This window comes from Parambassis ranga, chromosome 13, assembly GCF_900634625.1.
Source record: "Parambassis ranga chromosome 13, fParRan2.1, whole genome shotgun sequence".
Classification (NCBI taxonomy): Eukaryota; Metazoa; Chordata; class Actinopteri; family Ambassidae; genus Parambassis; species Parambassis ranga.
In genome coordinates this window covers 3,281,589-3,294,664 of record NC_041033.1, presented here as the reverse complement: position 1 = coordinate 3,294,664, position 13,076 = coordinate 3,281,589, and the positions used below count along the sequence as shown (strand labels likewise).

General features: G+C 42.2%; 1 protein-coding gene across 18 annotated transcripts in view; it reads left to right on the top strand.

The window, feature by feature from the left end:
- The window catches only part of myo18ab (myosin XVIIIA b), a 91,725-nt gene extending 88,473 nt beyond the window's left edge, over window positions 1–3,252 (top strand). For 13 of the 18 annotated variants that reach the window (XM_028420392.1, XM_028420399.1, XM_028420391.1 and 10 more), the window contains one exon: window positions 465–603. Coding sequence is in view for 4 of the 18 variants with exons in the window: in XM_028420397.1 (XP_028276198.1) it covers window positions 465–633 (169 nt within the window). In the remaining 14 variants the exon portion in view is untranslated. Of the gene's footprint in view, window positions 1–464 lie in introns of all 18 variants that reach the window. The other 5 variants (XM_028420397.1, XM_028420394.1, XM_028420395.1 and 2 more) reach the window with 2 other exon arrangements.
- The last annotated feature ends 9,824 nt before the right edge of the window (window positions 3,253–13,076 follow it).

Genomic DNA, 13,076 nt, shown 5'->3' with positions numbered 1-13,076 from the left:
TTATTTAAAGTTCTAAATAAAAAGGGAATAAAAGATTTTCTGAGATTATAAAATCAAATTTAGACAAAAAAATAAATAATTTCTATGTTTTTGTGGGTTGTGTGTTTTGCTCCTCTAGACATTCACAGGGTGGTAAGCCGCCTTATTAGCAGGAAGCTAACCTTCCAAGGAAACGCAAGGTCAGGCAGTTTGATTTATTCAGTGAGAGAAACATCTGATCTAAACATGCAAATGCTGGATTACAACTGCAGCTGCTGTGTGCTTAGTGTGGAAGCTGGGATACGATCTGCAGGACTAGCACAGATTGAACCTGTTTGAGGTTGTTCTTTTCACACCTGTCTGTCATTATTTTATCCATCTGCACATCTAGTACACCCCTGCCTCACCTCATAAGTTAGCACTCTGTTAGCTATCACCCTGTCTGATGATAACACCAGCTTCTGCTCTCTCCTCCATTTTTCCAGCCCTCCTGGCCGAAGACGCTACTGCTTCGATAGATCCGATGAAGAGGAAGAAGAAGAAGAAAAAGAGGAAGGCGGGGCGACCTCGGGTTCCTACTACTCACGATACAAATCCAGCAGCCATATGAAAGACGAGGACGGCGAGGACAGGCTTTATGAAACGGCCTCATAGTCCTCGCCATCAGCTGAAACGCACTCCATCATTCAGCTTTGACCTTTATAGACTTGCATGCAGAGTTGGACACACACACACACACACGCCTCTCACTGTCAGAGCTTCCTGTGGCAGGTCCTCACAGGATGTAGTTAGACACTCATCGGTCTGACCTCACCGCACACACAGCAGCACCGTTAGAACCACTCCAGTCTGCTGGATGCATGCAGGCAGCAGTCGCTCGGCTTGAGCAGCCATCCGGTCTAACTCCCATCATGGTTGTTAACTGAGCCAAAGAACCTGAGGTTGCAATGCTAATAGATTCTCTCTTATTATGTACATATAGTACACCACAGTAATGTGTATTGCCATACTACAATGTATTGCCAAAAAAAAGCCTTTGCTCCAAGTATGTGTGCACTCTGTTTCACTTGCTGTCAGCTGATGCTAAATCCTGTTTTTTTTCTGTTTTGGGACAAGTGCCATTGATTTAAGTGGGCTGTTCTACAGCTGGCTTCTCTGCAGCTGTGGCGCTTCATGAACTGCTGCACTGTACACTGAAGATGCTCTCATTATCATCTGCTGGCTTTTTTGTTTGCCTGAAGAAAACAAAATCTGCCTTTTGCTGGCAAATTATCTCTTCCTTCCAGGAGGAGAGGATCGCATCACTTAAGCGCACCACTATGAAAGCTGAACATTTTCTCCTTTTTGTGTTTTTGATGTTTGACAGATTTGTTTTGCAGAGGATCGCCGTCGAGCCAGTGGTTTTCCGCGACGTTTGAGCTCACCTCTGTGAAATGCCTCATCTTGTTTGGACTTGATTTGACTTAAGCATTTGCCAGACTTCTTTTGTGATGAAGAGACTTTGGCTTGGTCCCTTTTTTTTGCGTGTCGTTCACATGATGTCTGTGTTGTGTTCCTAAGTTTGACGTGCTTTCCTTTTTTGCCTAAAGGAACGTACTTGACTCCAGACACCAGTCGTTGGTCGGTTTCTCACAGAAACCGCTGAACATACGTATCCTCAACCAGCATGTTACAGGAAGTGCTGGTGTTCTTTTTCTTATTATTACCAAAACACGTGCAAAAGTGTTTTTATTGACTGTGTATAAAGATGGAGGACAGCATGGCTCGGCCACAGTGAAGGCAGAGTGTTGACAGATTGAGGCACAACAGAAAAAGAAGTGTGATCGTTCCTCAACAGCTAGCAGCTAGTTTTATTGAATAATTATATAGCAACAAGTATTCATTCATCCAGTACAAGACAGTCAAGTTACTAATGACGTCACCAGTGCAGGATGGCAGCATCCTTATGTATCCAAGCTGTAATCCTAGGGCTAGGAAATGAAGTTAAAATGTCAAAAACTGCAGTTCCTCCGAAGGCCACTTGAGGGTGGCTCCAAAACTGAATTTTATCGGTAAAATTCTGCCATTGGGAAAACTTGTTTTTGACATTTTAGGTGACATTTAGATAATAACCATGTAATAAAACCATGTAATTAAATTAAGACTTACGGACCCACTGTCTTTAAAACTGCTCTTCAGAAACCTATGGGTGATTTCACTTTATTTACAGCATCTGTTGTAAATATCAATGTCAACAGCTAGCATTTCCCTTTACATAGAAAAGGCTACATATACATCCAAAACAATCCAAGACCATCGCTTTCTGCACTGTGGGACGAAGTAATGACGTGGTCTGTGACTGGATCAGGTTCTGTCTTGGCTCTTAAACTTTGTCCTGCTGGTACTGATACTTTTTTTTCAGCAAACTGGGAACATGTATCTGTTAGCCAGGCTGATAGGATTATTTCTTAATTAAGTCGTTTAAATGAAAGAACGTCCACCTTGGAATCCTATCATAGAGTGATTGTGTACACATGAAGAGTGCCACAGACGAGAGTAACGCTTCCACACAGTAGGACAAGTGGCGACCAACAGACAAAGCAAAGGATTCCTCACGCTGCGATCTCCTCAGAGTCGTCACAATGATGTGCTGTTTCTCCGTGGTCTCCGTGTTGATGAAGCCTTGGATTGGAGTCTCTTCTTTGGTTTTGATGATAATAGAAACGCCACCAGTCTTCTTCTTTGTATAACTCCTCTAACTGGACACACTACAGCCTCTAACCAATACTGTGAAACCATGTTCAGTAGCCTGTTTATTCATCAAGTTGTGTGTGTTTGTGTATTTTTTTTTTTTTTAATTTAACACAGTGATGCCTGAACAGCAGAAAAAAAAAACACACACTTTGGTCACCTGGTCTGGTATTTACTGAGGTAGCATTAGGTTTGTTTGAAAGCCATTAAAAATGTGGGACTGATGGGAGAAAAGGGGTTTGATTCTAATATACATGCTTTTTTGTAAACTCTTCATTTTTATTCTCTATGCAGTCAAAGTGTGGACATATGTTTTGACCTGATTGATCCTGATAAAGTATCTGGCTTCAAGAAAAAAGAAAAAAACTGAACGACAATGCTGACTGCACACAGTATTTATATATAAATATGTGTATGATTCATGCTAGCTTTTAAAATAGCTCCTGTTTATTTTCATTATTGAACAAATTGACCACTTGTTATAAATTTTGCATTACAGTTTAATATATTGTAAATAAATGACGGTGATTGTTGTAGAAAGGCCTCACAGACTGGGTTTGTATGACGTGTGTGTGTACAGCAGTGTTAACCCTGTAAATGGACACGGCACAGCATCACACCTGTAATTTGGTGATATATATTTTTTTCTGCTCCTAATCTGAGTCAGTTAATAACAATAATTACTGACTGCTCTGCAGACATCAGCACCTTAATGAGGAGCGGAGAGGGTTTCAAAATGTCACAGTGATGAATGCAGGCTTTTATTTAACATAAAAAAATCTTGATGAAACAGATGTGCTGATGTGACTCTGGTTATTGTCACAGATAAAGTTTAGCCAAACTAAGACGACGTCTCGGTTTAGCATGTCCACTGCTATCATGCGTAGAAGTTAGCATTGCTGCTATTTTTGTGGTTACCATGGCAATAAGTCTTAGCCGCCACCCCCATAGTTTGACACACATCATTCATACAGTACAACCACATACTTGATGCATCTTCATTTTCAATAGCATTGTGTTGCTAATGGTATCTAATATTCCTCTCTAATGCGACCATTATTCCAAGTTGAGACATCAGGACATGAGACTGTTAGAAATTAGAACAATGTTATCTATTTTTTTCTAATTAATCCAAGAGAAAAATAAGAAAAAAAGATCTGTATGTAGCAACGTGGCTGAAACCCCACAGAGAAAGGCTGTGATGTTCGGGCCCTCGGGCATCACTGCACTGAAAACAGACAACACATGCTCCCATTCGGGCATCATCATTTTCTTTATCCTCAGAGTCAGACGGATCACATTCTGAAAACCTTTCAGAATGCAACTGTCTTCTCAGGTACTGTATTTATACTTAAATGTGTGCCAGGACAGCAGTGACACGTGTGTCACCTACATCAGTGTGTAACTGTGTGTGTGTGTTTAGAGCGCCCTTGAAGAACATCAGTGAGAGAACTTAGATTGAATCTTTCTGCGCTGATCAATATTCAATCTAATATTTGGATGTGTGTGAGGAATATGCTCTGCTCTTCTTTCAGCTTCTGCCTTCAGAGGCTGTAACATCCTTCATATGGTTTAATCAGATGAGATCAATGTGCACTGGAAGGACTTGTTTATGCTTTCTGTGTCAGACTGTGTTCATCACACCCTGTTGGTCCATTAGAGGAGCATCTTCACTTCAAATGTGACTGGAGTCTTTTTAAAGGAGTGTGTTCGTCTCCTCCTTGAATCTCTCTGCACAGTTGTTCTGATGATGACATGTGCTTTTACGTTACACATCATGTCATGTGTGGCTGTGGATCTGCTGCCCTGTTTCATCCAACGATCATGCTCCTGCAGGACCCTAGCCAAGACCGCCGAGCACCCTGATGTTATGCCCAACTTTAGCATTGCTAAGATTCTTATCTTTTATAAGCTGCTGTTTGTTTTTATCAATAAATTACTTGCTTAGGTTAGATAAATCATGTTTTGGGTTGTCTGTCCACCGCTGAAGTCTTGTGCAAGACTGCACTATTAAATGTGACCACAGGTGGTGCTAGATGTTTACGCACTTAAAATATTGCTGCTAAAAACAAACAGCTTTAAATAATGTTATTCATTTCAGAGTGCACAGCCATCAGACTAAAATATTTCTAATTATCACCATTACCACCCAGTGGTGCAGATATCATTTGATCTGCGGCTCCCACTGATGAGCAAAAGGCAGCAGAAAGCACCTGGAGCTGAGGTCAGATTGTCTGATACGTGTGAGTGTCATGGGAGAACAGCCTCAAACATCAGGCAGATGGCTGCTCAGCTTCACCTCTCATAAGGCGTCAGCTCAGGATGTCAAAAGTTCCTGTGCTGCCTCAGCACTTCCAGGATGGGGAAATGGCAATTTCAGGCATTTCTCTGGGGGTGTTAATACCTTTATATTTCACTTGTGTCTGGAGTGAAATGAGAAACTCCGCTCCCCTAAACTGCCGGAGCCGCTCTGTGTTTGAATTAGCTTAAAAATGAAACATAAATTATTCCAATCCATATCCGCTCTTCTCCTCTGGCCTGTTTTCCTGGAAATCCCTCTCTGACTGCTGAAAGATTGCAGATTACTGTCTGCAACCTTTGTACCTTCTTAATCAAAACTACTTGAGGCCATTCTGTATTCATGAGCTGAATGATGGAAATTGGCCTTTCAGCCACTATAGCACATATCTGCTGGCAGGGGGGGGGGGGGGGGGGGGGGGGGGGGTGAGGGACAGGCAGACTGAGATGACGGAAAGAGGGAGCAATGGTGGGAAGGCGAGCGTACCTTTTCCCCAAAGAGAGACAGTGACAAGAAGATGCTGTAAAAACATGCAATGCCTTCAATGTTTTCTCCCGGCTGCCTCGCCTCCGAGCTCATTACCCTTCCAAATGTGGCTGCTGTTTCCGTCTTTTCCCTCGGGCTCTTTGGCTGACAGTCCATCTTGTTTTCTGGCTGACTCGCAGCCGTTGCCTCTGACCTTGTGTCAAGTAAACGGCTGACAGCCCCTCTGAACTGTCATCTGCTTCGGAGGACGAGGCGCTCGAGAGTGGTTCTTTTTTAACAAGAGGAAAGAAGCCATGGGAGAAGAGGCTGACCTGAAGGCCCGGGGTCGCTGCCTGAAGGACCCCTGAATGAGTGCTGGGCCAGATTGGGCCTAAAACTTGGAGTACTTCTGCTGCCTTCAGGGAACAGACGTTCTTGTAATAACTTTTTAAGGTTCAACGTTTTGTTGAACCTAATTCCCCAAACTGTTCTCATTAAATATTTTTTCTAGAATGAACATGTGCTGCAGCAGCATATTGATCATTACATTGTCATCAAATTGTGTTAGTCATATTTATAATATATAGTAACTTTAACCTTTACTATATTATATATAGTACAGCTCTGGAGAATCTTAGCATTTTCAAAATGTCTTCATATTTGACCAATTATTTTAAAAAAAATCTGATCCAATAAATAAATGAAAAACGGTTCCTAATTATGTTGACTATAAGCAGGACTTTTTATTTGACTTTTCAATAGACAGATCAGGAGAAAATTAAAGGGGAATTCCGCTCAAAAGCCATTGTTTGCACGTTTGATATTATATAACTTCACGTCTGAGTCATTTGTGTTTCTAAAATCTTCACTACAGTCACGTCGTGTGTCTCTTACTTTCTCCCACATCATCTGATCTAATCACACATGCGGATTGTGATGCTGGAAAAGTCATTTTAAAGTATTTAGCCTGAAAATAGCTTCCAGTCAATCAGTTGGCACATCTGTGTGTGGTTCACACTGAAGCAATGTGACGGGCACAAGCAGCTTTTCTGTCACTTTGTCAATATTGGAACAGATTTATTAATATGTTTTTGTACACTGAATGAGCCTTTCAAAAAAAAAAAAAAGATGTGGGGAACTTTTCTGCTACAGTGAAAACTCATCAACATTCAGTTACCATGGTAACACCTCTGAGTTCAGACATCAGACATCTTTAAAAAATATAGAAATCACACTTAAACTTTACCATGAGCATTTTTTTATTTGAATTTATGCATTTTTTAATATAATCTGCAGTTTGTATAAAACATATTTTAACTGATGAATAGAATTATTCAGTATTTTATTTATTTATTTATTTGGTTGTTAAATTAGTCTCAGGAATCTGCATCACTACATCCCTGACTTATCTCTCTCTCACCCAGTGTACAGACGCCTCTGTGGAGTTAATGCAAGTGGTAGGTGCAACATAGCACCTAGTCCTACGAGTCAACATGTCTCCTGAGTGTCTCCTGGACTCAGCGTTGCCTCTGGTTCACAGCTGCAGGTGTGCTGTTCAGAGGTCCAGGTCAGTGGTGAGTAAGCGGACTCTGCGGTGTGTGTGTGTGTGTGTGTGCTGGTGGAGGACAGGTGAAGCAGAGCCTGCGGGGCTGGTGAAGCTGACCTCATGTCAGGGCTCATCTGTGGGGCTGTGTAGGAGTGTTTTGGAAAAGGCCTATGAGCTATGACGCTGCCCTCAGAAGGTCACCAGCAGCTCGGAAAAGTTATTCACACTCCAGCAGTGTGTGTATTTACAGCTTTACAGGGTGATCACAGTTAGCTGCGCTTGAAAGCATTTATAACAGGGCGTGTTTGGGGTTTAAGGTGCACGACACACACTGAAGTATAATTCATATCTGCTGAGGATCTCAGCTGTGCTCTGTTGCAGCATCTGATGTTTAGTGAGCGCTCACAACAGTATGAAATCAAAGAACTAATAAAACTGTCGTGGGGTCAGTTGTGTACAAATGTGGCTTGATAAGTGGGTCAGCAGCCCGGAGGCTTACTGATATATTTTTGTTATTAAAAATAAATCCCAAAGAGAAAAAGACTGTTCAGTGAGAATGAACTGTAGCAGTCCAGCTATGTGGCTTTGGTATCTGTCGACAGGAGGTCTCACTCTGACGTGTGGTTCACAGTCTGAGAGTGTCACATGCACACAGCTCAAGGCAGCACTTTGTCTGATAGACTAAAGTAAAAGCACTTTAGTGGCAGGAATAGAAGCCATGAAACAATTCCAGACAGTGTGGGAGCGGTTACCGTGGTAACCAAGGCATTAAACCATGATATTTTCACTGTAATTCAGCATTTCTGGTTGTATTTTGTAATACATTCTTCTTGTCACAGGTCATCACTTCCTGTCCGTGTGTGTTTCTCCCACTGTCTCATCTTCCTCTCACTTTTTGTCACATTGTGTGCCTAAGCTTTAGTCAACTACTGTATGTTGGTGAACAGCTGATTTGGCTAAATCTAACCAGGGGCATTAAAAAATAACTTCCCACACAGTGCTCCAGCTTATCAGCACGTGCTTCTATAGAGTGATGATTATATATGGAGACAAAAAGATTTCTGACAAAGTCTGAAAATGAGTAAACACTTGAATAATGTCCACATGTCATCCATTACCTGGTAAGTAAACACACGCCCCTTTCTCTCGGAGCTCACCCCGAAGCCACGCCTCCCAATCACATGGATGCACATCACTTGAAGACGAGCTGCGGTCTGTGACTTCGGCCATCATTGAGCAGGAAGAGAGTGAAAACCAGCCAATACTCCGCGTGGGTGCACCTCGTAGGATTGGCTGATATAGCTTCCACAGATGATTAATATTCTTCATTTTAAAGTGAAACTGCCGAACTAATTGGTTGCCATTGGATTGTAAAGAGAAGTTACACTAATTTAACAAAAAGTGCATCAGAATGAAATCTCCTACCCTACCTTTAACTGATTTTAAAAATGTGGGAGACAACAACACTATCGTCCTCCAAATGCACATTGATCACACAACTGCAGCCATTTCCAGAAAAAAGATATTAGCATGGCAATTCCAGAGTCAGCAGATCTCACAGAAACAATTGCCTCACATAGGGCCACAATGACTTTTTAATCCCAACTCTTGACAGCAAGTGAATGTGACACGGTACAAAAAGAAAACAGAAGTTAGCATTCAGAACAACAGCTTTGTGGGGACGTGAGCTGTAGACTCCTGGGTGGAAGTCCACAATGTTACACAACCCACCAGCATCCCTAACCTGCCTCTTTAGGCAGACTTTTGTTGTTTGATTGATTATTGATCAGTTGACGTGCCAGGTGGCATGAGCCTATATGTAACCAGTGTTTTGTTTTGGCCAGAAATGAAACAAAACAGTGTCTGTACTCTGTAAGACAGAGTACTGTCAAATGTGAGTTTTGTATTTGCATTTGGAATTTTCAAATGGTTATTTATACACCATGGCATGATGTCAGGTTGTGTGTGTTAACCCTTCAGAGGACAGTGGTGTTCACATTGAGGTCAGATTCAGGTTCAATGAATCTGATCCAAAAAAAAAAAATTACAATCAGAGCCACATTCCTATAGAGGCATGTTTCCTTTTGTTGTCCTGAATCAGTGTTGTACCTACTTCCTGTTTAATTTTGATAGTCACCTCTCCCTGTGGTTTTAGGTGTCTTGACTTCCCCTGCCCTCCTCGGGTCTCACCCAATGTGCTGCACCTGCCTCTCTGTGTATTTTCTGTGCTGTCCCCCTCACTATGCTGCCACATTGGCTGTGTTCGAAATCACTCACTCACTGCCTACTTCCCATATGGGGAGTTCAAAATCGGACACTACCTCCCTCATTTTATGTTGTACGTTGTTAGCAGTTTAATTTGTGCCTTTATAGCCCAATAAACATTTTATGGCAAAACATAAATAAAGCAAACACAGCCGGTCATGCTACATGCTACATACCATCATTATATTTATAAGACAGGTGACGTAACGTCCACTGTTATCTTTGCCGGTCTGCACAATGCATGATGGTACATATTGCTAAAAGTAGTGACCATCGGATGGACACTACTTTTCACGATGCATTGTGGGATACATTGAGGGCCCTATATGGGGTCTATAATTTCTCACTAAGATTTCGGACAGCACTACAAAATGGCGAAGGCTCTATATAGGGCCATATATAGTGATTAGGGAGTGATTTGAACACAGCCATTATCTTTGTACCAGGCTGTTCTAAGTATGCTCCTGGTGTTTGTGACCTTGCATGTTTTGATACAGATTTTGCTTTATCCTTAAATTGATCGTGGACTTATCACTATTATATCTGTCTAAGACATGTTTCCGCAACCGCTGGGGGCTGGCTCCAGAAGCGAGTCATTTCCCATAGGGAGGGCGGGGACAGCATTTATCCCAAATTTCCCTGAGGGACCTTCCGAAAGGGATTAATAAAGTATATTCTATTCTATTCTATTCTATTCTAGACTCCCATGTTAAAATGGCCGACTTCACAGCAGAACTGAACATGTTTACAGCCTGGTACAAAAAACATTCTGGTCTTAAATGACAGGTTCTCTTCTAGTGTCAACTGTACGGGGGGTGAATTTCTTTACAACTCACTCGTTTTAATTATATTCGGACTTAAAATTACGCATAATCATGGGTGTTGCTGCATCACAGCATGAGTTTTCTGCTTCCATGATCGCCCGCCCCCCTAAACCCCGCTCGTGCTCCCTCTCTTTGTCCATATTTGGAGTTTTGGCGGACGTGCCGCTGGCAACATGGCGGCGGTCTGAGTGTCCCGGAGCCTCCCACCGGGTCTCAAAAGGCTCTTCAGAAACAAACAGGTGACGTCATGGAAGCTCTGCCCATAGTTTGTACTGTCAATGGTTCGTACTGACTTGGAAAACCATTTCCTGTTTCATTTTGATAGTCAGCTCTCCTCTGGTTTCAGGTGTCATGATTTCCCCTCGCCCTCCTGTGTCTCCACCTGCTGTTGATTACCTGATTAGTTGCTATACACAGCTCCGCAGGATCCTGTTTTTCTGTGTAGGACAGGTTCTGGCTTTTCTTTGTTGTTCCAGTGTTTGTGACCTTGCCTGAAATGACTGAGATATTGCAACAATGTTTTTTTAAATTGTTTGTACAGGAACAGTGCAAAACAACAAATTGATCTAGACATCAGGCATCAAGCAAAGATGTTAATTTCCACCTGTAGTTCCTGGACAGGTTGGTGATATACAAATAAATAAATAACAAGAGTTTGTTGTGAGTGGAGTATATAATACAAATACACATAAACTGCATATATTAAGCGTCCATTGACTTGCTCGACCATGATGTCTTTCCTGGACACAAACAGCAGCAGCTCACCTTTCAAACATGGCCTCCTTGAACTCACACATCAGAGAGCACTTCTGTGTCACTGCCCGGTATGAGCTGTCTCCTTTTGACTCCTCTGGGTTGTGTGTCTTGCTGCAGAGGCTCCTTTAGGATGTCTCTGCCCCTGTAAATTTTCATCACTGCATCAACTCTCTTTGCATTCTGGGAAAATGTCACTTACGAGCTCAAGGTTGCGTTTGCCTGAAACATCTGTGACAGCGGTGGCAGATTTCCTTCACAACGGTGAGACAAATAGACGTGACACTGCGCTGTGAGCTTGGCCGTGTGGAAAATACTTGTGCTGTCACTCTGGGTCTCTCTGGGTCTTTTTTGTTCTGCTTCTTTTTTCCATCTTTCCAGTGTCACAGTAGTGAGATGAGAGGTAGCTTTATCAGCTGGTTTCCTCCCCTCTGGGACAATCTTTAGCTCTCTGCTGGTACTCCTGTTTGGACCTCTTCATTCTGCTTTGATACTCAGAGTGTCTGATAGATGGAAGGTTTGTCTGCAGTCTTTGGGTTTCTTCTGGTTTACAGCTTGTGATATGTGGAACCTACAGTTACCTATAGCAGCAGAGTTACAACATGGATATAGGAGGACTCATCCTCTCTGTAGGACAACACTGATGGACTCTACCAGGTATTTTAAAGGACCACTGTGTATGTATGTGGTGCCCTCCTGTGGTCGTAACATACGTGTAGCTCTGAGAGGGACTGATCACCATGGTAACAAAGAAAAGGGCAGATAAGAGATGGAAGAAAATAAAATGGTGTTGTCAACCCAACCCATCACCTTTACCCAGAGCTAAGTAGATTTAATGGTTGAACCAAAACTAATAGTTTTAATGGTTAAACTGAACGAAGTACTTTTAATACTAAACCTAAGTAATTTTATTGACCTAACCTAACCGAATAGTCTCAATGACAAACCCTGATCGAGTACTTTTAGGAGTTAACTTGATCATGTAGTTTTAGTAAAAGTAAAAAAGCCAATCCAATAATCCAATCCAATCCAATAATCTAAATACAGATTGCTATGATCACATGATTTACTCCTTTAGGCCCCGTTCACACTGGAGAAAGTCATTCCAGCTAGAGTAGGATTGAGCCCAGACAGCCTTTAAACTGGATGCGTTCAGACCTCTTTTCAAATCTGGCTAGCACACACTTGTGTCCGCACTCAATCCAGCTTCATCCAGCATGTTTGTGGTCCTCCAAACCACTAGGTGGCGCCTCGTAATATACAGAGTCCATTCACGCCGCGGTAGGACCGCATGTGCGCATGCAATTCAGGGTGTTCACACTCAGAAAAAAACACATCTGGATTGATCTGGATGCGGCCGAAGCCTGCTTAAGCCACATTTTTTTCCCCAGTGTGAACGGGGTATTAATGTCTGACTTTAATGGTCTTGAGACATTGTTTCAATACATTGATCGTAAAACACAAAAAAAAGAAAAATACAACTCATTCCTCACTCCACCAACTCCCATCTTGCTGACCATTGATTATTCACTATTGATTATTCATGAACTGAAATATTTAGCAAGCTTCACACTGATTGTACCCTAAATTGCGTTCATATGTGGGGGAGGGGAAAAGAAAGTTTTACAACCTTGACATTGTTCCAGGGAGGTGTTTCAGCTGGCACTGCTTGATGATTATTGGTGGTTGAATATTTGCATTTGCATGCTTAATGTACTTCTAATTCTTGCAATTTGCATAATGGCCCTTTGCAATCCATCTGAAGTCACTTAGAGGCAAGGGAGCAAATGGCTCGCTGATCTCTGCCGTTTCACTGCATAATTTTCCCATTCCCGCTGATGGCCTTGGTTGGCACCCATTGTAATAGGCCGCCTGATTAGTGATTAAAATGTTTACCGGTACATGGGGAAATAGATCCAGGCAATAGGCCACCTCTGAAGCCTGAGCACGCAGCTGGCTTCACACAGACAAATGCTTCCAGAGCTGATGTCTTTTTAACCATGTACTTAGACGGCAAAGTGGTGTATGCTGGGAAGGCAAGAGAGGAGGTGTACTCATGCATGAAATCATACAAGCTGATATGAGTCTAGCTTTTTTTTCATTTGTCATGGCTGAATTACACAACAATGTTAGAACCTAGCTGTGGATCCTGGCAGTATTAGTTTATTCTTCTACATTCATTCATGTTGTCAGTAAACAGCACTTCACACACTGC